Source organism: Penicillium verhagenii (genome assembly GCF_028828195.1).
Source record: "Penicillium verhagenii strain IBT 33310 chromosome Unknown utg000007l_segment0_segment0, whole genome shotgun sequence".
Classification (NCBI taxonomy): domain Eukaryota; kingdom Fungi; phylum Ascomycota; class Eurotiomycetes; order Eurotiales; family Aspergillaceae; genus Penicillium; species Penicillium verhagenii.
Genome location: NW_026643171.1, coordinates 1,277,627 through 1,302,629, shown reverse-complemented (window position 1 = coordinate 1,302,629; position 25,003 = coordinate 1,277,627). Strand labels below are relative to the sequence as shown.

The following is a 25,003-nucleotide window of genomic DNA, read 5'->3' as shown; positions in this document are numbered from 1 at the left end:
ACTCTTTGGTGAACTCAGGTGGGTTCAAAGGTTGTCAACTTGTAACACAAAGCCAAAATCAAAGCCCTGTCATGGCATTAGAAGTACGCAATTGGTACAGCGTAGGTGTCATCCGCTGATCAGATCGAGAAAATTTCGAATTTCAATTTACCACCCATCAATGCAATGTTCTCAATGCGTTAGTGGCCGTCGGTCATTCCCAGGCTGACATCTAAAATATTCAAGGAGATTCGTCCTCACGGACAATAAGAATATAATAATAGGTATGATTTCACGCGTCCGCCGCTTGATGTATGTACACTTTAAGTCTCAAGGTATTTAATGATCAAATCTTGCTCTGGCGCGCCGAGGCACGGAGCGCAACGTCAAAGGCACTTCGTTCCTGATTTGTCAACTCCCTCCTCTCCGGTCCGCCACGACTCCCATCCCCCGAGAACGCATCTCCCTGGAACTTCTCCTTGAATTGTGTCGGGAACTTCCACTTGCTGAGTAGCTCTTCAGAGAGACTGCGTTCAAAGCTTCCAACAATGTACTTTCCAATGACTGGCAAGAATTTAAACGCGCTAAAATAGAAAACAACGGTCAATTGATTAATGCTGATAGCTTGAAGAACTGGAATAACTCACTGTCCACTACCGCCTGTTGCAATGAAGAGGTTCTTGTGTTCCGGGTGGAAGTCAAAGATAAAGTCTCCGGTAGGGGTATCGTTGTACCAGCACAACCCAACTCGCTCGAATCCCCTTGGCGCAAGGTGCGGGAAGATATCCTTCATACCAGCCTGAAGCCTCTTCAATCCATCTTCAGGGACGAAGTTCGCCCGCGACGCGACTGCAGATGCGCCTGGTGTAGAGACACCAGCTTTAGCTGACAGCTGGGTGTATCCATAGCCGTGAATAGCAACCTTCAGATACCCAGTTCCGTCATGAGGAGGGAAACAGAAGAAGCCAGTGGAGAAGTTGAAATAGATGGGGATATCCTTCAGCTCAGCGACTTCCTCAGGCGTGAGTTTGAGGTACCCAACGACCTGTCCCGCCGCAAGCATCGAGTTCCAGGCAGGAACCAAACTCGACGTCCAAGCACCAGTAGCCACGATGAATTGCTCTCCCTCCACCCGGTTGCCGTCGGCGGTGCGGACGGCTTGTACAACACCATCCTGGTTCTTCTCGAATTCTTCGACCTGGCCGCTCGGGCCCGTGATGAACGATACCCCAGCGGCGACACACCTAGATGCAAGGCGACTGATCGCTTTCCCGGCATCGGCCCAGCCAGCAGATGTGTTGTAGAATCCATCGAAGCCTGGAGTTGCCAGCTTGCCGGTCAGTTTGGGCCACAGTCGCTTTGCTTCCTCCACACTCTTGACTGCGTGCCATGGTTGGCCCATCTCGGTCAAAACGCTCTTAGTCTTTTCGCTGTATTCCTGCGCCCGCGGCTGAACTTGATGCTCGGGGGTGCCTTCTTGACACACCCAGAGGCACGGCGTTTGGTAAAACGCGTCTGAGTACTCTGGTGTTTTCCAGAGGTCAAAGGCCTCCTTGGCGATTTGAGCGTAGATGGCATCGCCGTAATCGAATCGAATAATGCGCGATATGTCGTTGCTGGACCCGTCTGGAACTGGTGGCATTGATCGGTCGAGGACGGTTACTGATGCGTATCCTTCCTCCTTGAGCTTGAGAGCAGTGCCGAGACCGAAAGCACCGGCTCCCACAATGACAATGCGCGCTGACTTGTCCATAGCTAGACGTGGTTTCAAATAAGCAATTTGATCTTGAAAAGATTTTTTTTTCACCGGAGTGAATTCCCAATAACAATTACGTGTGGGGATTCTTATACCCCTCCACCCAGGCGTTCTTCAAATCAATCAATTGATAGCATCTTATCACGGTCCGTAATCCGTCCCCACATGCCCGCAAAAGGTGGGACGCGCCGACGCATATCATTGGCGGGCTATTCACGACCCGGTCCGTATCACGGTCCGTCTTGCCCACAGAGTCGAAATTGCGGGTTTTTCTGTCTAAGGAAACTGCTATAGTTATTTGACAGATCCATAAAAGCGGAAAACAAAAACGAAAATGAGTGTCGCTCAACAGTATTCCGGAATAATTCCTTAGCATAAAGTCCCGAAGCATGCCACTTTCCGACTTTGGTAGGTGACCACATGCAAGTCCTGACTCTTATATTACTTTTTGTTGTTCTTTCTTCCAAGACTGCTTGCACGACTGGGCAAATACTGCAAAGACTTTCATGTCCGTATCAACTTGGATTTTTGTAGCGCATGAAAGTGCCCACGTGCTGGGTGTAGCATTAGGAGGGCAGGTCGGAATTTTCTTAGTAACTACTAGTACTCAATACAGGACAAGGGAGATGAACTTTGGTAAAGTAGTATTTGGAGGATGGAATCAATTTTGGTGTACAGAAGCATGAGCAATGAGTGAGCTCAATAGGCCATAAACAAAATAGACGCAGCAAATAAGTGGAACAACGATTCATGCAGAGGGCGGATGATACTATCCTGACCCATTCTCAACTGGACTTTTCCCAAAAAGGCACTTTCCAAGACTAAACAAAACCCAAACAAGTCACAGCAGTCAACGAGGTAGCAAAGAAGGCATGCCCCAAGCCCAATCTGAATTTGTCCTGACACGCAAAGAGATTATGATACGTGACGCCTGTTCAGAAAGGAGTTGGGGCACAAGCCAAGAGTCCGAAAGTGTGGAGGGGTTTAAGGTGAATCGAATGATCGGAAAGAGAATTGAGAAGACGCGAAGGAAGTCGGTGATTGACGTGGCTCAAGCTCAGTTGAATTTGTCCTGACACGCATCTTGATAGTGATGATGATACGTGACGCCTGTTCAGAAAGAGCTTGAGCATACGCCAAGAGTCGAATTGTGGAGAGAGGTTTGGAGAGTCGGAAGGAGGATCGAGAAAGCGAACGAAGTTAGAAATTGACATGGCCTAGCCCAACTGAATTTGTCCTGACACGTAAGAAAATGAGAGTACGTGACGCCTGTTCAGTGGACTTAGGCCCAAGCGAGTGTCGAATTGCGGGGAGAATTGCGAGACGGTTTGGAAGAAGTTGACGGTGGACAAGCCTCAAGCCCAAACTGAATTTGTCCTGACACGCACCTTGAGGATGATGGTACGTGACGCCTGTTCAGAGAGGACTTGAGCACAAGCCAAGAGTCAAATTGCGGGGAGAGTTGCGAGACGGGTTGGAAGAAGTTGGAAGTGGACAAGCCTCAAGCCCCAACTGAATTTGTCCTGACACGTACCTTGATGATGATGGTACGTGACGCCTGTTCAGAAGGGACTTGGGCACAAGCCATAAGTCGAAGTATTTGGAGGGAAGAACGGAATTGGAAGTCGATTGTTTGGCTCAAGCCCAATCTGAATTTGTCCTGACACGTAACTGTTTTTAGCTACGTGACGCCTGTTCAGAATGGACGAGCTTTCTTTCTTTCCTTTTTTTTTTTTTTTTTTTTTTTTTGTGGCCGGTGACGAGTTCGGGAATTGTTGTTGAGATTGAGTTGATTGAGACTTGAAGGCTGACCAAGGAGGTGTGAATTTCAAAAGCCTCGACCAATGGAGTAAACTGTGGTAGCTCATCTGGGAGTTTGAAGGACTTGGTTGGCAAGTCTAGAAGGTTAACATAGGGAGTTCGAGAATGGAAACCACGAACATACCTTGAGAACTCGTCAAGGCAAGCTGGCTGGTGAAGTCTTATGAATCATGATCAGAGCTATCAAATTGTTGATCAAGGTGACCAAATTGTTGATGATGATGATGATGATGATGATGATGATGAAGACTCTGAAGGCTATAGGAATGATCAGCATAAGGTAAGAGGGAAGGAAGGGGATGGGAGGGAGGATGGAAAGTTGTTGTCAATATAAGGAGAAAGATATGAATGACATACAAGTTGAAAGTCATAAGGTGCATGAGAGATATGCATAGTGGTGATCAACAATGATTGGGTTGATGAACTCTTTGATAGATGTTTGTGTCCAAAGCTCAATAGAGATGGAACAGAGTAGAGTGAAGATGGAAAACAGAAGAGATGGAAGATGGAAGATGGAAGATGGAAGAGACAGAGGATGGGAAGAGGGAGAAAGAGGAAGAAGAGGAGGAGGGGGGAAATAGAGGTATTTATACCCCAGGTGCGAGAGTGAACGCGTCCCAGGATCACACACTTCCTCAGGATCGACCAATGAGAGCACAGGATCACGTTTGGCAGGATCAACAGTCACGATATCTTGCTCAAGATCAGGACACCCAGGACGCGTCTAGGATCACTGATCTTACCTGTGATCGACCTATAGGTTCGCAGGATCACTTCACTTGGACACGCATTGATTTTACGTCGTACTGGCGATACAGAGTCAGTAAGTCACACCCCATCTAGCATTTTCCAAGAACCTCTTAGTATTCTCCGAAGTGACATACACATATCTCTGCCATTTGACTTACAAGACATGGATACCCAGCTGTGTACTCTTCTCCAATGTGCCAGGAACTGGTTTAAAAACATGAAAGTGGTTTGATATATTGTAGCTAATTAAGTAGGAAGTGCTGATTGATGACGCCCATCTGCCTCTTTCAGATCATATGGTAAGATAGAGTTGAGCAACACACCAACAATAGCAGCGATGATGAATGGTGTCTCTACCAAAAGGTTGATACCTTCTTCAAATCCTTCCAAGCTGATATTTGACCCACTATAAGCTAGGACCTTGTCAAACCAACTCGGAGAAACAATATCCATGAACCCGATACCCAGAGCAGCAGTGAGAATGAATCGGTTTCGCCGTGTGAATGGCACAAGACTTAGCACTCTGATACCGGTCACGGTGATGGTACTATAAAGAAAGACTTGCATACCACCCAAGACAGATGGAGGCATGGAGCCAAGCACTGCACCAAACTTGCCAAATACTCCCATGAGAATCAGAAAGGCGGAAGCGCACCAACCTGCTCGACGGCTCTGGTGACAAGAAATCAGCAATGAAGAACATCAAGAGGCACAAAGGGGACGTACCGCGCATCCAGTCAGAGAGATTACACCATTGTTACCTGCCTGGCTGACCATGGGCAGACCAGTGCCCAAGGCACTGATCAAACTTCCCAACCCATCACACAAAATACCACCTTGGATTCTGCTATTGAATTCCACACCATCGATTTCGACCCCTGAGATTTCAGCAGTAGCAAGAATATCCGGCATGCAGCTTACAGCCTCACAGATGAACATGATCAACAGGGGGAGGACCAGTGCACCATCTACTGATAACTTGAAAGTGTGAACCCAGAGAAAGGTAACAACAGGGGCTGCATCAATGTTATCACGCGACCAGTATCCCGTAGCACCAGAGATTGCACATCCAATTGCGAGACCGAAAACAACGGATGCGGAGCGCATCAAGGGCGATCCAAATAGTTCAACTATAATGATGGTTATAAACACACTGAAGCCGAGGCCGATGAGCTTTGTGTCTCCCCTGTATCATAATCAGTTTAGAAGCTTAGAAAATCAAACGTTTGAAAGCATTCTCACCAAGGTAGTGGTTTGGGGGCCGCGGTGTCTGGACAAAGACTGTAGTAACCTGTTCCACCATTGCAGTTCGAGCTTCCACCCCAGTTTTCCATTCCGCTCGAGATCAAATAAACCCCGACAAGCAGAAGTAGTGTACCGGTAACGATCTTGGGAAAGATACGATTCAAGGTCTTTGGAGGAACGAATGATAACAGAATCTGGATCCACACAGTGCATAGCATCGTTCCCAGCATCGCACCCCAGGCCTCTGGGCATGGCAATTTAGATCCATCCGAGGAAATCGGACAAGTGCCGTTAGCATAGCGCATGTCCGCATAGCTGAATGCAATAGCAAGAATATCGAATGTAGGACCGACCACCGACAGTAGACCTGTTCCAATGTAGAAGGGGGTTTTGGTCAAATGGACTCGTGTGACTTGCAGAGCTGTCGCGATCCCGGTGGTTATGAACGCTGCTGAGACAAGGTACTGGCTTTGCTCCGTATTGAGGTAAAAGGCTCCACTTGCGATGGCCAGAGGAGGTGAAACGATGGAGCCGATCATGGTCAAGGCATGCTGCAAGCCCAGAATTATGGTAAGTAGGATCGGCACTTCATCGTTCAATCCGTAGAAGGGTGATTGGTAATCCTTGTATCGTTTGTTGAGTGGCCAGATGCTCGGGGTGATGAGGTACATGTAATCCTGTTAAAAATGTACCCAGTCAGTGGTCATGATTCAAGTGCCGATTTGTATCATGGTGATGGGACAGTAGTGTGTACATAGTTGCCAACCCATCCTTCCCAGGTGGTAAAGTATCGACGAAGATATTGCCATCGGGTTTCGGCGACAGGCGTGATCTCAATGATTTGGGACCGCGTATCGCCTTCAAAAGATGCAGTCACCGGGGTATCTGTGTCGCCTTTCTCCGAGGACTTTCGGCTTGTCTCCATGATCGCGGTCTGGGCGCGACTCCGGGGTTATGCTAAACACGCTACTAAAATTGTGGCTCGCTAGCATTGAATCCCTTAAACGACCGACGTCCATAGCGGGCGATATATACCACCTTTTTCAGGTCAACAAAGTTTGATTAATCTGAGATAGCCCCCTATCTATCGCTAGTTATATGTCGCGTCATGGATTGTATCGCATTACCCTCGTATACTCGCTATCAGGAAGATGCTGGTGTTGATAAGGATCCGATTGCTTAGCCTCGGCCGAGGTTCTGGGGTCCCCGAATCCCCGGACCCCGGATATTAATTGGCATGGATCAAAAACATTGCACTGCGCTTTCTTGAGAGGACACTCTTTCTTTTTCTTCTCAATTGGATCAGACTTATCAGACTTGATCATGACTGTCACCAAATTTTCCTCTGCACCAGATTGCAAATTATTCTATGGCGCCACTATAGTCACCGTCAACCAAAAGCGCCAAATAATATGCGACGGTTATATCCGAGTCGATGGTGATCGAATCACTGCAGTGGGAAAATGCCCATATCCCGAAGAACTGCCTTCTGGAGCGCGCCAGGTTGATTGTCGAGGCAAAATTATTATTCCCGGACTTATCAACACGCATGCCCATCTTGTTCAGTCGCTCCTACGAGGTTTGGCGGAAGACTTGCCATTACATAATTGGTTATGCGATGCGATATGGCCACTGGAGGCTGTGTTTGAGGGCGATGATGGCGTAAAAGCTGCCCGCCTGACCATGCTGGAGATGTTGAAGACGGGAACAACTTGTTTCCTTGATCCAATGTTGACATATCGTGCTGGATTTGATCAAATCTGCAAAACCATGGGAGAGATGGGCATCAGGGGCTGCCTGGTATGTAGCCAATGGAGTTTTGTATTTGTGTTTCTCATTGCTAACTGTTCAAAAGGGTAAATTAGTGAAGTTCACAGAAACCAATCGCCAATTGTCAATTTCGGATCCCAGAGACAGAGACCTGCTTGCAATGTCAATCCCAGAGCTTGTCAAAGCGCACCAAAAATACCACGGCAGTCATGATGGCCGAACTCATGTCTGGGCTGCAGCAGGTACCCCTCGTGGAGCACCAATCTCTCAATACCTCGAACTGGGAGAAACATGCGCGGAACATGGAATATCGGCAACCATGCATTGTGCGGAAGCTCCAAGGGACCGTGGTATCTATCATGATTCCTATAGTTGCAGTGCCATGGAGTTTATCCGAGATGCTAAGCTCTGCGGCGAGCAAAACGATGACTCTGGAAACAAGAAGCGAACACATAATCTTGTTCTCGCGCATATGGTGAACCTGGACGAGGAAATAGACATTCCGTTACTCGCGAGCACGGGGACTTCCGTTGCTCATAATCCGACATCTAATCTCAAGCTGGCCTCCGGAGTGGCCCCAGTGCCAGCCATGCTTGAGCACGAGACTCCAGTGAATGTTTCCCTGGGAACAGATGGTGCCCCGTGCTCAAATCATTATGACATGTTTCAGGAGATGCACCTGGCCAGTATACTCCACAAAGGTGTGAACCACAATGCAGCCCTGATTCCAGCCGAGACAGCGCTGGAGATGGCGACTATCAACGGAGCCAAAGCTCTGGGACTGGAAGCCGACATTGGTAGTCTTGAAGAGCAAAAGAAGGCTGATTTTGTGGTGCTTGATCCATACGGTCGCGGAGGGGTGGGAGCTGCACCATGGTCTTCCGAATTCTCGAGCCACGCGGTCAATGTCGTCACAACTGTTGTTCACGGGTGTACCGGTCGCGAGGTGGACATGACAATAGTGAATGGTGAAATTCTCGTTGAAGGTGGCGAGCTGGTGACAGGTGGAAGAGACGGGGAGATGGACATTGTGGGCCAGGCACAGGTGGCCATTCAAGGTATTTTGCTTCGGTGTAACGGCGGACGAGAAGAGGATTCTCAGATTGGTGGGAAAATCAAGAAGGGTTGGGAATACGTTTAGAGATCCATCTAGTTATGTTAGGAGACTCTCTAGTGATTGACTAGTAAGTACCAGCTGGTTTTCGCGTTGTTCAAATAAAAAAAAACACGACATATTGTGGGCCTCAACCTAGGGAAATACATTATGTAGCCTCACACAATGTACTAGTGGAGTATACTAGATATAGTCCAACGCCAGGGAAATTGACGACTCGCACTATTAATGGCTTAGAATAATTACAAAAATCAAATCGAACTTATAATTTTCTGTACACGAACATTGGAGTCTGGACGACCTTCGAACACCGGCACCGCTGCTATCCACGTGACGGTGCTTAGGCCTTCCTCTTTCGTTCGAGCGCATGCGCTTTCCACTTAGACATCACCAGTGGCTATCGTCATGCCCAACAAAAAACAGAGCGCCCGGCGACTGACACGCTGTCGAACAGGATGCATGCGTTGTCGAGTTCGCCGAAGAAAATGTAAGTAGTCAAAGAACATGTCACATACATAACAACAAATGCATCTCGATCTTCTACATGAGAGACTCGGGGGTATAAAGCTAATGCAGAATTACAATTTACAGGTGACGAAGGCAAACCCCGCTGTCGAAACTGCATCGATCGAGACTTTCAGTGCCGATATGGGCCTCAACTTACATTTCTTACGAAGAATGCACAAACTGTTCAGGCATCTGAAGTGGAAACGCCATCTACGGGATATGAGACAATTCAGGTAGGTTGAGAAGTGACATGGATTATTGGAAGATGACTGTTGACGCAAGGGTATGCAAAGTTTATCAATGAAGACCCCCAAACCGAAGATTATGAAGTACATGCAGTCGGAGGCGCATCTTCGCCCGCCGGTAATGAACCGACTGAACCAGAACGAGCGCTGCAACAATCTGCGACAAGTCCGCATCCAGATGGGGATGCCCCTGACGATGAGTCGTCAATGTGGTTATATGATGGACAGCCAGAGTTTACGCCCAGGATATTCAGTGATAATGATGAATCTGCAGTGGCTGGACTTTTGGCGTTAGGAACGAGTCGCGTTGATATGATGGAGCCCAATTTGAGTCTACCGGACTTGATGATATCCCCGCTCGCACGGGATTCTCAGCTGGACCGCGGGGTGGCCTCTTCAAAACCATCCGATACTGCGAATTTGTTTTCCACGGAAACAGTACCTCTCCTCCGGTATTCGGATCCGAACGTGTCTGCAATAGAGACGCTTGAACTGCTTCGTCACTACCGCTATAATATCGCACCATGGGTATGTTTCCTAGAGGTCAATGAGGGAATCGGAGGCTTATATTTTTAGTTGGATATATGTGATCTTGGGCAATCATTTGGCATAACGGGCTTGCAGTTAGCAATGGTCTCAGAGCCAGTGTGGGATTCATTATTGGCGGTATCAATGGCATCCATGAACAAGCCACCGACGCATGCAGTCATCCAAGGGCCGCTGGTTCGAGACCTACAGTCAGATATAACTAAAGCTGCATTCTTGCATGCACTGAATGCGACAAGAACTTGCATCTTAGATACCCACGGCGCTTGGTCATCGCAACGGGGCGTTGATACAGAGCTTTATGAGGCTCTCAGCTCATATGTTGTCGGCAGGGACTTCAACTCTGCGATCTACTGGCTCTTTGTGAGATTAGGTAAGTACATATTCACATCATCCTTCACGAAGGAAGAATTTGAGAGCTCATTGGTTCCAGATCTTGGAGCTGCTTTAGCCACAGATACCAATCTTCAAATTCCCCTTCCTCCCCTGCCTCCATACGTCGCGGATGAAGATACGGAAACAGATCCATTTGCATTAAGCTTCTGCTATGCAAACCGCCCTCTTTGGGCCTGTGCGCGGGCCATAGAGTTCATGCATGATGAAGACCCATCACTGCAGTGCCCCCCGCTTCACACGTGGATGCAACTGGTGGAAGAGCTCGACAATTGGTATCAAGAACGGCCGCAAGGGTTTCAGCCTATGCTTGAACTTGACGTAGATAATCACCTCGAGATGGCACAAGGATTCCCGGTAGTTTTGTTTGCAAATGGAGCGGGTGTTTTCAGCAACCAACTCTACCATACAGCCATGCTGCTATTACTGCATAGCCGGCCACGCACTGCGCGCATCGCGCACTTGCGTTCTGCGACAATGTCTCCACTGTGGCATGCCCAGAGGATATGCAGCATTGCTCTGAACAATGAGAGGCGTGAATGCTGGGATCCATGTCTGCTGGCATCGTTTCTGACTGCCGCTCAGCGCATGACCCATGAGACACAGCAGCAAGAAGTCCTCCTTGGCCTGTCTAACATTCAGAAGGTAACTGGATGGGACGTCGGTGAATTGTTGCATGGGCTAAGAGAGAGTTGGGGATTTCTTGAATCTTAATCCAATTTAAGAACAAGAAATATTATCCGACTCTTCATACGTCTTGTCGAGGAATCGTCTTACGTCGACGCGGAACTTGATATCCCCATGCAAGCTCGAGATCACGGATACGCCAACAAGCGCCCCAACCGGTCTCCGCCTCTATCCTGCGGATTATATCGATTATTATCGTATGCTCCGAGACGTGACTGAACAAACGGCCAGCAATCCACAAGGGCTGGATTGCGTTGTTTAAACATCCCTGGTGCGGGTTTGCGAGGGAGATGCCGCAGATACGACGGGCATGCCATAGTGGAGAGATAGTCGGTGCTGGTGGCAGCTTCATGCCTTTAGGTCTTGTGTTGAGAAGAAGTATACATGCGGTATGGTAAAGCTGATTGGACGATATGGCCGCCCAATGCAGAAAGAGTATGTGGGGAAATGGTTTGGTCGGAGTTGTATGGACCGGTAGCAGTTCAGAAGGCCGATGCTCGACCCACTGCTGCAGGTCCTCCCAGAGGCTGAGCCAGCGACGATGGAAAGCCTCGCCAGTACAGTCATTCTGCACACCCAGTTCTATAAACTGAGTCCGGTCAGAAACCAGCTCGCAAGCTCTCGCGCAAAGGTAAACCGCATAGTTGGCGTGCATATCGGGGGATTGAACCGCTTGAAATAACCGGGGAGCATCCTCCTCGGTGCAATTCGGGGCAAGCCACTTGCTAGGTCGAAGGAGTGTACTTTCCGTCCCATCGGAGATCAGTGCACCGCATACATCTATAATTGTCAGATATAGGTTCCAATAAAGGACATCCATGATATATTGCTCACCCATTCGGACATAGCACCAGAATACTGCCTGTAGTATTCCACCACTGAAGCCGTGTATTTCATAGGCCTCGAACAACGCGGTGCAACCTTCCAAGTGTTTGCGCCAGTCCTGCGCGCGAGCAGACATCATCTCGAGGCAGCACAATAACACGCAGGCTGCCACGACCTTTGAATCCCGCATTTGCAGTAGGGGCCCCAGTAGACGGATAGCCTCTTGGTACAGTTCGAGACTATCGAATGAGTCTTGGATCCCTTCCTTCCTTTCCATTTGTCGGGCCGATATAGCGAGAATGGCATTTAGAAGCGCAGGAAACGTACAAGCGAGGGCCGGGATCTGGACGCGAAATGTGCATTGAGAGTCAAACATGTCGAGCTGCATTGTAAATCTATCAGCCATCTTTTTCACGGTCGCATCGACGTCAAAGCCTCAAAAGTGCCACTCACCCATGGGGCAACCTGTCCCACATAGTTTTTCAGGTACTGGACTCGACGTGCATTAGATAGCGTCGGTCGCAAAGGCAGTTGTTCCCCGCCCGTCGGCGCGTCTGTATCCTGCTCATGTTCGTCCGGGCTCGGTGCCCGTGTCGTCGCGGCGGAGTGGGCGATCGTGAACAGCATGCACCGCAGCTCTTCCTGCGATGCAAGGAATCCCGGATCATGGGAGAATCCGTCGTGGCCCCAACTGGAGGCGCCAAGCGGGGAGGCAAATGTAAGGCCGTCGGTGGAATCGGAGGGTGTATATGCAGGAGCGTGGCCCTGTTGCGGGTTGGATGGCCAGTTGGCGGTCATGGCATTCGCGTACTGTGGAGATGACAGGCCGGAAGGGCCTCCATCCAGCCTGTTTGAGAATTGAGCGTCGTTGGTGAAACGGCGTCGTTTGGAATGATGGTGCATGGTTGTTGAAGGGGGAGAAGGTGCGCAAATGTGGGGAAGGCCTGCGATCGGCATAGTCAGGCACAAAACTAAAGTATACGAGCCAAGGGTCACTAACTCCGTGATACATTCCGATCCCTCGTCAAACCTTCAAAGGAGTTTCTCCCTTATTATTTCATGGAAGCAAGGGATTTATTTTGTCAAAATGAGATTTCCTCCACGGATAGCTGCGTCTTCTGGACATATCCTCAATCCATCCACGTTGCGTTGACATTCGAACCGACGCTTGAACAATGTACGGACTTAAGCAACTGGCTCTGTTGAGCTTTATGCTCCTATCGGTTTCTGCCACTCAGGATACAACTCGGACAATGGTTTGTACCTCACATGTGGCTGCAATGGAATAATTCGGAGAGCTAACAAGCCCATAGGTTGGCATTGAAACCACCGAAACCAGCAAGGCTATGGATGTCCTCTTGGATGATTGTCACGAAGTAGAACAAGAGTGAGGTCTCTTCAACATGAACTAAATTGTTCTTTCTAATTTTATCACAGTGAGGTTCTCACCATCTCGGTCAAAAAGTACTGTCGCGTTTTCACGTAAGTTCGCCATGCCCATGCCCATGCCCCTGCGGGCCCTGCCCATTCTGTGGACAGCAAGTTTTGACTTAATTATCATAGTGGTCCCGAGTGCACTGGTCGAAACTCACTGCTTCCCCCCGGCGACCATTCGAACACCGATCCAGTACCTATCGAGTCCATTTATTGCCATGCAAAGCGTCCCTACTAGCTCACGGGGTATCCGTGACATCGACTTCCAAGGTTTCTGCGACTGGGATAAAACGCGATCTTTGGATATAAATAGCAGCAGAATGGATATTTTGGTATTGGGTTTCTTTTTAATGCCTTCTTTCGTGCTCATGGCAATGAATCTTGATGCATCGCTGTAGCCTCAGCCCGTAGGTTTCATGATTTAGAAACGGTTTTCTTCGACTCTTCGAGTAGATTCAATTTGGGGTCTCAATCCGGTAAGTGGAAGCGCTGGCGGCTCGGCAAAACGAGTCAGCACGATCCACCTAAAAGCATGGACCTTGAACAAACCTAGGACTCATTATTGGATCACTTGTTTTGAGAGGGGTGATCACACCTGGCAGACAGGGAAGAATACCTACTGGATTGGCAGAAACAGTGGTTAAGAAGCACAACGCAACATTGAATGGACATGTCGGATTTTCTGGGGAGGCTTTGGATGCACATGGAAAACTCCGAGAACGTTGTAAGATTCTGGTCATTCCAGGGTTTCAGAGTTCATAGACTCAGCCTTGGAACAATCGAAGTTGTATAGAAACTTGAGAAGCGCTACATTATCAAGTTCAACTCCAACTCACTGCATGTGTCATACTAACTGAATGTTCACCAATATCGGGAGCTTTGGATGGATATTATCAATCCCCAGGGGTCTACCATCTAGCCCTCGAGCCACTCAGTTAAGATAACTCCTCGATATTCACGATTATCTACTACGTATAAAGTACTCGTGTGCTCCCAGATGCCCTCGTGAATGCACCTGGGCAGATCAGATATACTAGTTATCCACGAAGAATTCCCGGCATTGATTCAGAAATTGAAAATAGCCATAAAGGAATAAGTACTATGTAAAGAGTTGGAATTCCAAAAGTTTCAAACCAGGGCTGCAGTCTAAAGAGTCCTGACGCTGGGGCGGATGGCAAATCATAAACAAATAGGATCGATGGAGACACTTCTGCCTAAACAGGAAACGCACTTTTGAAATCTGCGCTAATCTGATTAGGAGAAAGTGCCGAGGATTGTAAATTTGTATGTCAAATTCTGGACCCCAATTGTTTCGCGCGAACACACCACAATCCATGCAACTTTTACTGCTTTTTATTCCACATCTATTAGTGTTGTGTTGCCACCTTGGTGAGAGCCACAGGGCGACTGGTGACCTCACACTGTGATACGTTATCAAGATAAGATCGCTCAAAGCCGAATTGGCCAGTGAATTAAATGACCACAGAGGTCGCGTTATTCCCAGACAGGTTTGGTGTTGCGCCATTTATAAACCTCCCGGTGGATCTTCGATACAATTGGTCGCCATATTTGAGATCTGACGGACCCAAAATAGTCTCACATGGGGCCGGCCCGATCCATCGATGCTTTCCATCGACTACTTACCCAAGTAGGCAATCAAATCAATGATGAGGCTAATTACAGGACATCTGGAAGGAAAGCACGGTGGTCTTGACGGTATATAAGCTCCTCAGCTTACGGGCCTTCCATTTCCACACGATCAAGTATTTCTTCGGTACATTGGACTCAGACTATCTACTCAGACATGCCTACTTCGACGACCAGCCTTTCGGCATCCACCACCACGGCATCAGCCACTTCAACATGCACAACCATGACAGCTGGTAAAAATGGTTATTTACCTCCAGACGCATGCAATGTGATCCTTTACTATGTGCCGTCTTTGGCTGCCGCAATTGTTTTCTGTCTTTTGTTCGGAATGACATTGATGGCTCATGTTATGCAAGCGATTATTCACAAAAAGGTTAGCGAAATTCGATTCATCTCAGTTGATAAAAGTTCTAACCCGTTGCCAGAGATATGCAATGGTTATCATCATGGGTTGTTTGTGGGAGGTCACTGCATTTGTTTTCCGCTCAATTCAAACTCACAATCAATCTTCCAATCTCATCAACACTCTCTACACGATCTTTTTCTTATTGGCCCCAATCTGTGAGCAAACATTCAGACATTAGCCGTGGACCTGAGAATCTTTGATGGCTGATATTCCACAGGGATCAACGCTTTCCTCTACATGACCCTCGGGCGCATGATCAACTTCTACATGCCCAATCAGAAGCTTCGTGGCATCTCAGCACGCCGCTTTGGAATGATTTTCGTTTGTCTTGACATCTTTGCTTTCCTCGTGCAGATGGTCGGTGCCGCGTTCACCACATCCACAAACGCGAAGAAAGATGTGATTCTGTTCGGAATCCACATTTACATGGGTGGAATTGGACTCCAGGAGTTCTTCATCATTGGTTTTACCTTCATGACCATCCAACTTCACCTTACCATGGTCGCAATGGAGCGCATGGGACATGCCTCGGAGAAAATGACCAATGGCTCATTCCCATGGCGATGGCTCTTTTACACCATTTACTTTGCCTTGACTATGATCACAGTGAGTCATTCTGCGTTGGGATATTGATCAAAACTGGAACTAACTTTTTGCGAGATCCGCATTGTTTTCCGCCTGGTTCAATACGCTCAAGGTTACTCTACCACGAACCCGATTCTGCTTCACGAAGTATACGAGTATGTTTTCGATGCCTCGCCAATGTTCTTGGCTCTTTTTGCTGTCAATTGCTTTCACCCCGGTCGCGTGCTCCAGGGGGAGGGCTCGAAATTTAAGAAAATCAGCCGTGCGGAGAAGAAGCAGCAGAAGGCTCTTGCAAAGTTGCAAGAGGATGAACAACGGCATAAAGAACAAGCTATGCGAAGCGTTGACGAATTCGAAATGGCACCTGCTCCTCACTATGTTTAGTGATATGGTTATCATTTAATTTCTTCACGTGCACCCGACAACATGTTTTCCTTATCCGAGTCGACAGTGCTTTTTTTTTTGTCTTCTTCTAGTTGACGCTAGCTTTTTTGAATTTTCAATCGACTCACCTGACTGTTTAGGTATGGCTCAAGAATATTGTTGTCAGGAATCTATGGCCATGGATCTCAGGTGACGATGATACATTGGAAATTTTCTTGGATATTTCATTCATATTTTATAAGTTTTTTCTTTGGGTTCTATAGATCGAGATGAGGAAAATGATCGTCTGGTACGACCCACGCAATTTGATTATGTTAACACACCACCTCATGAACATTCGAAGTTATACCTTGGAAGTTGGAACCAATTAACTCTTAGAGTTGTTGACGGCCATCTTTTGCGACTATTAAATGAAGAACACCGTAATCAAAAGTGGAGCTTTTTTGCTGAGCGAAATCATAAGAGTCAACCATCATTGCGCAAAACAAGAACCTTGCACATTGGCACTTGGAAATTTGTCCTCGGAATAAAGAACAATTAATTGCTGATTAAATGGAAGAATACAGCGCACATGTGTAGCGGAGACTTTCCGTGCGAGATTGATTGTGTTGTTAGTGGCAGGTGCTGATCGACATTCCATTGCCTGTGTTGTCCCTTCAGGTATGTGCTCACCACCCACTTCCTCTCTCCCAAAACCTTGATTTGTCCCTGTTGTGGGTGATGTGGTCGCAGAAAAGACAAAGCGCTGCCCTTGGAGGCCGTGATAACAGAAAGGCAAAACCCCAAATGGCGCTCCCCCTGCCCTTGTCGACGGAATGAAATACAACCCTGCCCATCTATAGTACGTATTCACGACGAGATTTGTGACATCGACAGCATTTTAATGCAAGGCGACCCTTTCATCCATGGATATCAAGTGACGGACCCCGAGCCTCTACCTACCTTGAGAGTATTGAGAAAACCATGTCAGAAAGGCCATGAAGACAGCGAGAAAGGATGCATGTGAAGTATGTGGTCCCACCATAAAATCACGGAAGCAACCTAGTCAGAAAGTATGCCACGCCAAGTAGGGTCAACTACTCGTCATTTAGTAAGCCGATCCGCGCCTACTTCGCCCTCCCTTGTGTTGACACGTTCTATATAGGGGAGTGTTGAGCTCCTTCAAATGGAAAACCATATAAACAGCCCCATCCAGCATGTCATCACTTTCTGGTGATGTTGATTCATCATCATGTTCGAGAAGTTCTGACAAACATCCGACCAGAACAACCAGCGACGTCTACAAGGAAAGCCAAACAGACATCCCAGAGAAGGAGTCCGGATACAAAGATGCTCTGAGTGAGAAACTCTTGCCTCCCGTTGATGGAGGGGCTCATGCATGGCTATTTCTGCTGGCTGCTACAATGCTGGAAGCATTAGTATGGGGTAAGTCATCTGGACACGAGCCAGAACGCGACTGATCGCGAGGAATGTTGACAAATCAATTCAATGCAGGGTATGCTTTTTCATTTGGGATTTTCCAGGATTATTATAGCGTGCACGAGCCATTCAGGGGATCTAAGAATATTGCTGTGATTGGAACGTGTGCTATGGTATGGTTTTCATGCACGGGCTGAAGCCGATTTGTTAATCGTTTTGCACGATGCTAACAATAAACAGGGCATCGCATATTTACTTGCCCCTTTTACGATTATTATGATGATTTTAATTCCTCGAGTCGCACGTTGGGTTTCAACAGTGGGAATTGTGATAGTTTGTATTTCGCTGGCGCTGAGTTCTTTTGCATCGAACACGACTCAGCTTATTTTGGCCCAGGGCGTTGCTTATGGGATTGGTGCTTGTTTTTCATATACTCCATCCATTTTGTACATGTCAGAGTGGTTCGTCAAGCGGAAGGGGCTTGCATTTGGAATTTCTCTGGTATGCAGTCTATGCCCACTTCCAAAACACGAGTAGTGTTATTATTCATGGACCTTGCACTAATTCGACGCCCAGGCTGGATCAGGGGTTTCCGGAGTCATCTTCCCCCCGCTCATAGAATGGCTCCTAGGTAACTATGGAGTCAACACGACGTTGAGGGTTTCCGCGGTGGCTTTATTCATTCTAGCAGTCCCATTTCTCTACTGGCACAAGCCCAGACTGCCACCACCCAAGACACCCAGCTACGAACGTCTGAACTTCAGTTTCCTATTGAGCCGAGTATACAACATCTACCAGCTTGGAAACACAGTCGAAGCACTTGGCTTCTTCTTACCGACCATCTACCTGCCCACATACGCCCGCAGCCTGGGCGCAAGCGAGATTGTCTCGTCGCTCACCGTCACCCTGATCAATTTGTCCTGGGTCTTCAGCTCCGTCATTATGGGGTTTCTCTCCGATCGGTATCATTGCACAACCTGCATCTTTATCTCGACCGTTGGCACGGTTTTGTCAGTGTTTTTTGTTTGGGGATTTGCGATCAATGTCCCGGTGCTTTATGTGTTCTGTGTTGCGTATGGGCTTTTGGCAGGCGGGTATACGGCGACGTGGGCTGGAGTGGCGGAGGAGATTGAGCGGGCGAACCCGGCAAGTGATGTCAGTGTCATCTATCCGTTCATGGAATTCGGGAGAGGAATCGGGAATCTGGTTAGTGGACCGCTGAGTGAAGCGTTATTAAAGGCGGATAATTGGGAAGGGTCTGCGTTTGGCGTGTATGGAAGTGGGTATGGCACACTTGTGGTTTTTACGGGCGCCACAGCACTGATAGGCGGCGTGTCGATCGCTGCACGACAATTCAAGTGGGTCTGAAGGGTAAGATCTCGAAGCGAAAGGATGAACCTGCATATTTGCCAGTGCATGGGGATCATTGGACGTTTAAAACTGATGGGAAATTATGCATTTGAATTCGCTGCGAAACATGACCACATCATACATCAATAATGCATATAATATAACGACACAAAACTCTTCTGAGCCAATTTATCTACTTGGTGAGCCAACCCCACGCACGCCAGTACCACGCCTGAGGAATCTCGGTCTCCTTCTGGAACTCAATCCGGCCAGTATCCAGATCGGCTTCGGCAGGGTTGATGAAGGGGGAGCGAGTCCACAGCTTGTGACCAGCATAGAGCACAACGAAGATGATCACGCAAATGTAGGCGATGAAGAAATCAGAGACATTGAAGGTGGGGATGAATGAGGTGAATCCTTGTGTGAGGGCGATCAGGACATTGAAGAACAGACCGTACCAAGCGAGGTAAGGCTGGCCAATGGCCTTGTAAGGGAGGTCGTCACGGGAAATTCCACGGGCAGCGCAAGCGCGCATGAAGGCGATGTGAGAAGCGTTGATGCAGGACCAGGTGATGAAGCCAGCAACACTGGAAAGGTTGACCAGCCAGTTGAAAACAGTTCCGGCGTTGTTGGACACGTTCATGAAAGCGAGGAGACCAAAAGCAGCGGTGAATGCCACACTGACGTAGGGAACACCCTTCTTGGTAACACGGGCGAAGATCATGGGCGCAAAGCCCTCGAGAGCGAGACCAGTCAAGATACGGCTACCACTGTATACATTGGAGTTGGCTGCGGACAAGACGACAGTCAAAAGAACAGCATTAATCAGACTTGGCAGAACGCCAATGCCAGCAAGATCAGCTGCGATGACCAATGGTGAGGAAGATGCGTTGCTGTCGCCAGTCGCGAGGCGTGGGTTGGTATAGGGCACAACCAAGCCGATGAAGAAGATGGTCAACACGAAGAAAAGACCAATTCGGACAAAGGTCTTGCGAATAGCCGAGGGGACAGTCCTCTGGGGGTTCTCAGTCTCTCCAGCCGCGATACCAACCAGCTCGGTTCCCTGGTAAGAGAAACCAGCTTGAATCAGGACAGCCCAGAAACCGACAAACTTGCCCAGTGATTCGGGGGTCGAGATAAGGTGAGTGGCAAAAGCACCGGGTTCTCTCCAATAGCGGAAGCCCAAGTAGCCCTGCGATCCGACACCGCAATCAACGCAAATCGCAAAGATCATGAAGCCAAGAACTGTGGCAACCTTGATTGTCGAGAACCAAAACTCAACTTCGCCATAGAATCCGACAGGCAGGAAGTTCAAAGCTGTGATTATGACCCAGAAGACTCCGATAAAGATGGCAATATTCAAATCCTCCCGCCAATATTGTATAATCGTTCCGCTAGCGGTAAGTTCGACAGCGAAGGTGGAAGCCCAATTGAACCAATAGATCCAACCCATGGAAAAACCAAGACTGGGATCGATCAAACGAGCAGCGTAGGAAGTGAAGGCACCGGGAATAGGGATGAAGGTCGCGACCTCACCGAGGGAGACCATAACAGAGAAGACGATTGAGCCGACGAAGATGTATGCGATCAGGGCACCGGCGGGGCCGGATTCCGCAATAGCAGTACCACTCGTGATAAAGAGACCTATTGAGAATCAGTAAACGAATATGGATTCCATATCCTCACGCAATGCGTACCAGTTCCAATAGTTCCACCTAGAGGTTATTGTCAGCTATGGCGAACTTTCATAAGGGTCACGGGCAGGTAGGACGAACCGATTGCGATCATCTGCAAGTGCCGGCTCTTAAGGCGACGCTTAAGCTGGCCAGGTTCCGACTCCACGCCATCATTGTTCTCGGAGTCGCCAACCTTGATATCCTGGGGAACCTGTTTGTGATCGGATCCGAAATCAATGCCAGAGACGTAGGACGAGTTTCTGCTTGCAGGCGCCACAGAGGCGACATTCTTGGGAGGCATATTGGACCACAGTGGCCGGGGTATTTGCGGCCAAGCAAGCGCAAGCTAATGTGGGCTTGAACCGAAGTCCAAAGGTGATCTGGATCTGGGTAGATGTGTCACAGAGGGAAGCTCGCCAGAACAAATTTTTTTCTTCCGTACAGCATCTGGAGAATTTCCGCTTTCGCTTGAATGGAGTGGGTCTGGACCAGGACCCACTTCTTAAACACGCGGAGTTCAATTTTCTTAGGTAATTCACTCCGGATAGGAAAGACAACGCGATCCACGTTGGGATCCATCACTGGATAAAGCAAAACGTTTGTTTTTCTATCCATATATATATACCTCGATTCTAGATATTACACGAGGTTGCATTTTTGAACAGTTCGTGAAACATGACGCTAATCATGCGCAGGACTTGGTGGCTGATCACGTGCGCTCGGAAGCCGCGATCCGAGTCGTTGGTGAAGGAAAAAAACACGTTAGCTCCCTTTGAGTCCTTGACTAGTCACTCTCACTAACGACAATCGGAATCATGCAGCACAGCTTAATCAGTAGTATGATCCACCACTTCAGCTCCATACTTAATAGACATTAGTACGTTTATTCCGTGCTCGGACAACACTTTTCTATTTCACTCTGTAGACTTCACTTTTTTCTGTCTCTTGGACACTTGGCAGAACACCAGCGATTGCTACAGCCAACGCCTTCTGCGTTTTCTCCCGCCACGTGAGTACCCTGACGTGTCGGCCCACTCAGACATTATACGATTCTCATCCATGCACATGTGTCGTTGTCAAACAACTTTTTTAAATGGCAAAACGCGTCAACATTCTGAAAACGACATACAGCTTGGAGGCTCCGATCAGTCAACCCTTGACGCAATTTGATCGCCTCGTCAGATGTGGGGTACAGGAATACGGCTGCAAAATTGCGAGATATATAAGCCAAATATGGGGGTTCATCTTACATATGGCAAAACTACATAGTACAGATTGATTGTCACTTTATCCACATTCTTTTTTTTCAGCCATCGACTGTCAGCTCATGCCACTTGTTTTTAAGGATGACCTCTATTCATCAATTTCCACAATATCCAGCCTACAGTAGTTGGTCTCAGATGATGTTGTTGGGGCCCAGCGGGTGATGCTTAGCCTAACCTGCCCAGTGTGTCGGAATGCGCGGATCATACATAGCAACCTGGAGACGCACATGGCTACTCTGGCATTGTAGAGTATGCCGAATTGTTCTATTACAAAGAAACATCTCATAATTTGAATCCTTTCAGAATCTTCGAAACACACTGGCGCCTTTGACCATACCTATTTGTATGGCAACGACATCAACATTGACGATACATGCGGAACAACCTCGGCTCTAAACTGCTCCTATATCCTTGCGTAATCTAAACACCGCTACTACTCTTTGTTTGATGGATACTCCCGTAATCCCGATTCCGGCGAATGGACCGAGTCGATTCAATTTAACTACCTGTGGAACCCTCTGGTGATCACCCAGGCCCCGAAGTGGTGATCGCTGTTTCCTGAAGAAGAAAAAAAAATCACCACCACCACTACCAAATTATACACAGCTCCAGCGCAACGGCTGTCGTCTTTCCTTTTTGCATGCGCACATGTTTAGAGATAATAAAGTAACCGGAAATACCGTCCCCGAAGAAATAAAACTTGCATTGTTCTGGTACCCAATACTACTTTTAGTTCAGAAATGCGTATTCAGTACGAGTACCTGGACTAAGGCGCATCCATCTACGTGATAGTCGGATCGCCCTGTTTGAATCCGGTGTTAGAAGTCACCTGCAACAATAAATTCTCACGTCAATTTGTGGCTTGCTTTATTCCGAATCATCTATAAAAAAAAATAGGGTACGGACAGATCAGCCGAGGTGGGGCCGTCACACGTCTGTACCATACACGATTCTAAACGCCGAGGCATACACGGCAGTCAGCCCTTAATGTAGGACCCGATCGGCTTGCCGACACCACAACCGAGCCTCCTGATGGGCCCGGGAAAGCGGCATTACCACTCCACCCAGTGGGGCAAACATAGCAATCCAGCAATCACCTTCCTTGATTGTTGATCGACTCAATCCAGCTGATGCAGTTCTTGAAATTTTTGCTTAACTATTTTGATCAAGGATTGAAAAAATACTTTATTTAAAAAGAGACGCCCCCCACCATGGAATCCGACAAGTATACCACCAGTTCAAGCATCGATCGCTCTTCACCATGCCTTCAATGGAGAAAGATTCTCCCGAAGCGCCGCGACCGCAACGAATCCCCTACTGGCGCGTCCTGACCGATCAGGGCGTTTGCACCCCCGAAGTAATCGACTTTCCCTACCATGGCGCCGGCACCGAAGACAAGCCGTATGTCGTCGAATGGATTCCCAACGACCACCGCAATCCTATGGAATTTTCCGCAGGCTTAAAATGGACCTTCACTATCTTGGTCGCATTCTCAACACTCGCAGTCTCGCTATCCTCGTCGGCGTATGCCGGTGGAATCAATGAAGTCCTAACAGGCCTGGATGTTGGCGAAGAAGTCGCTACGCTGGGCGTTAGCTTGTTCGTTATGGGCTTTGCCGTCGGCCCCTTGCTTTGGGCGCCCATGAGCGAGCTTTACGGACGTCAGATCGTGTTCTTGTTCACCTTCTTCTCGCTCTCGGCTTTCTGCGCTGGCGCGGCAGGCGCGCAGCATGCCTACGTCCTAATTATCCTTCGTTTCTTCGCTGGATCATTCGGGTCATCGCCTTTGACTAACGCCGGTGGTGTGATTGCGGATATCTTCCCCGCTGAGAAGCGTGGGCTGGCTACTAGTCTCTTTGCTGGTGCACCGTTCCTCGGACCCACCCTTGGACCTGTTATTGGAGGTTTCCTCAGCGAGAATGCCGGCTGGAGGTGGGTGCAGGGATTCTTGGCTGTCTTCACAGGTGTTATCTGGATGTGTCAAAGTCTGTTGGTCCCTGAGACCTATGCCCCTGTCTTGCTACGCAAGCGAGCTGAGCGCTTGTCGAAAATCACCGGGAAAGTCTACCGCAGTAAGCTGGATATTGATCGAGGAAAGGTATCTGCCCGAAATGCCTTCGGAACTGCACTCAAGCGACCATGGATCCTCCTCTTTTCGGAGCCTATTGTTTTCTTGCTCTCCCTCTATATGGCGATTGTGTACGGCACACTTTACATGCTCTTCGACGCATTCCCGATCATCTTCCAAGAGATCAGAGGGTGGAGTGAAGGTGTCGGTAGTTTACCCTTCCTTGCTGTTATGATCGGAATGATGATTGCGGTCGGCCTCAATATGTTCGATAACAAACGTTATGTCCGCATCCACAACAAGTATAACGGATTCGCACCGCCGGAAGCACGCCTGCCACCGACCATGTTCGGCGGCTTGGCTATTCCTATCGGTCTCTTCTGGTTTGCATGGACTAATTACCCATCCATCCCATGGATTGTGTGTGTGCTCGCTACTGCGCCCTTCGGCTTTGGCATGGTATTCGTCTTCCTTGGAATCATGAACTACCTCATCGACGCATACACCATCTACGCGGCATCTGTGCTCGCCGCTAACTCGATTATCCGATCATGCTTCGGTGCCGGATTCCCCCTGTTCACCACATACATGTTCAACAACCTCGGTATTCACTGGGCATCATGTGTCCCAGCCTTCCTATCACTCTTCTGCTGCCCATTCCCCTTCATCTTTTACTACTATGGACCTGCTATCCGTCGCAAGTGCAAGTACGCTGCCGAGGCAGACGAATTCATGCGTGCATTGGCCAAGAAGAGCCATGAAACTGAAGAGATCAAGGAGAGCGGAATCCCCGAGGGTGAAAGCGAGGGCGAGAAGCAGGTTGTCGAGCCTACCAGAAATTCCGTGGATAGTGAATCGATGTCGTCTCGTTCTTCACTCGAGCGAGTTGAGACATACGAAGCGAATCCCTTCGACATTGATCGTGTGAACACGCGCAATTCTGCTATTACCCAGCAATCGAAGTCAAACACAGGCCGTGTGTCTAAGTTCTTTGGTTTCGGCCGCAAGTGAGCTTCACATGCTCGGTTGAGAATCGCTATTGAAGCACCAAAAGTTTGATCCCCGGATTTACCTGGGTTTTGTTTTCCTTGCGTCGTGGATTTGTGATACCATTTAAATACCCCCTTA

General features: G+C 48.4%; 11 protein-coding genes across 11 annotated transcripts; 6 read left to right on the top strand and 5 right to left on the bottom strand.

Moving 5' to 3' along the window:
• Positions 1-325: 325 nt before the first annotated feature.
• Positions 326-1,732, bottom strand: N7466_007166 (NAD(P)/FAD-dependent oxidoreductase; the record flags this gene model as incomplete). The annotated part of the gene is made up of 2 exons (XM_057166555.1): positions 326-563; positions 627-1,732. The coding sequence occupies 2 exons, from the start codon at positions 1,730-1,732 to the stop codon at positions 326-328; spliced, it is 1,344 nt and encodes a 447-aa protein (XP_057019596.1).
• A 2,820-nt stretch (positions 1,733-4,552) lies between these two features.
• Positions 4,553-6,476, bottom strand: N7466_007165 (uncharacterized protein; the record flags this gene model as incomplete). Its single annotated transcript, XM_057166554.1, has 4 exons — positions 4,553-4,978; positions 5,033-5,492; positions 5,549-6,228; positions 6,306-6,476. 4 exons carry the CDS (start codon positions 6,474-6,476, stop codon positions 4,553-4,555), a joined length of 1,737 nt encoding a protein of 578 aa, XP_057019595.1.
• Positions 6,477-6,874: 398 nt separating this feature from the next.
• Positions 6,875-8,462, top strand: N7466_007164 (amidohydrolase; the record flags this gene model as incomplete). Its single annotated transcript, XM_057166553.1, has 2 exons — positions 6,875-7,351; positions 7,407-8,462. The coding sequence occupies 2 exons, from the start codon at positions 6,875-6,877 to the stop codon at positions 8,460-8,462; spliced, it is 1,533 nt and encodes a 510-aa protein (XP_057019594.1).
• A 1,355-nt stretch (positions 8,463-9,817) lies between these two features.
• Positions 9,818-10,840, top strand: N7466_007163 (uncharacterized protein; the record flags this gene model as incomplete). Its single annotated transcript, XM_057166552.1, has 1 exon — positions 9,818-10,840. The coding sequence occupies one exon, from the start codon at positions 9,818-9,820 to the stop codon at positions 10,838-10,840; it is 1,023 nt and encodes a 340-aa protein (XP_057019593.1).
• Positions 10,841-10,874: 34 nt separating this feature from the next.
• Positions 10,875-12,014, bottom strand: N7466_007162 (uncharacterized protein; the record flags this gene model as incomplete). Its single annotated transcript, XM_057166551.1, has 1 exon — positions 10,875-12,014. One exon carries the CDS (start codon positions 12,012-12,014, stop codon positions 10,875-10,877), a length of 1,140 nt encoding a protein of 379 aa, XP_057019592.1.
• A 35-nt stretch (positions 12,015-12,049) lies between these two features.
• N7466_007161 (uncharacterized protein) lies at positions 12,050-12,541 on the bottom strand (the record flags this gene model as incomplete). Its single annotated transcript, XM_057166550.1, has 1 exon — positions 12,050-12,541. One exon carries the CDS (start codon positions 12,539-12,541, stop codon positions 12,050-12,052), a length of 492 nt encoding a protein of 163 aa, XP_057019591.1.
• Positions 12,542-12,813: 272 nt separating this feature from the next.
• On the top strand, positions 12,814-13,310 carry N7466_007160 (uncharacterized protein; the record flags this gene model as incomplete). The annotated part of the gene is made up of 4 exons (XM_057166549.1): positions 12,814-12,894; positions 12,952-13,025; positions 13,076-13,120; positions 13,202-13,310. 4 exons carry the CDS (start codon positions 12,814-12,816, stop codon positions 13,308-13,310), a joined length of 309 nt encoding a protein of 102 aa, XP_057019590.1.
• Positions 13,311-14,876: 1,566 nt separating this feature from the next.
• On the top strand, positions 14,877-16,097 carry N7466_007159 (RTA1 domain-containing protein; the record flags this gene model as incomplete). Its single annotated transcript, XM_057166548.1, has 4 exons — positions 14,877-15,095; positions 15,148-15,283; positions 15,346-15,734; positions 15,789-16,097. 4 exons carry the CDS (start codon positions 14,877-14,879, stop codon positions 16,095-16,097), a joined length of 1,053 nt encoding a protein of 350 aa, XP_057019589.1.
• Positions 16,098-17,293: 1,196 nt separating this feature from the next.
• Positions 17,294-18,884, top strand: N7466_007158 (uncharacterized protein; the record flags this gene model as incomplete). The annotated part of the gene is made up of 4 exons (XM_057166547.1): positions 17,294-17,522; positions 17,592-17,689; positions 17,757-18,017; positions 18,093-18,884. 4 exons carry the CDS (start codon positions 17,294-17,296, stop codon positions 18,882-18,884), a joined length of 1,380 nt encoding a protein of 459 aa, XP_057019588.1.
• A 175-nt stretch (positions 18,885-19,059) lies between these two features.
• Positions 19,060-20,843, bottom strand: N7466_007157 (uncharacterized protein; the record flags this gene model as incomplete). Its single annotated transcript, XM_057166546.1, has 3 exons — positions 19,060-20,510; positions 20,564-20,581; positions 20,642-20,843. 3 exons carry the CDS (start codon positions 20,841-20,843, stop codon positions 19,060-19,062), a joined length of 1,671 nt encoding a protein of 556 aa, XP_057019587.1.
• A 2,225-nt stretch (positions 20,844-23,068) lies between these two features.
• Positions 23,069-24,886, top strand: N7466_007156 (MFS transporter; the record flags this gene model as incomplete). The annotated part of the gene is made up of 1 exon (XM_057166545.1): positions 23,069-24,886. One exon carries the CDS (start codon positions 23,069-23,071, stop codon positions 24,884-24,886), a length of 1,818 nt encoding a protein of 605 aa, XP_057019586.1.
• Positions 24,887-25,003: the final 117 nt, after the last annotated feature.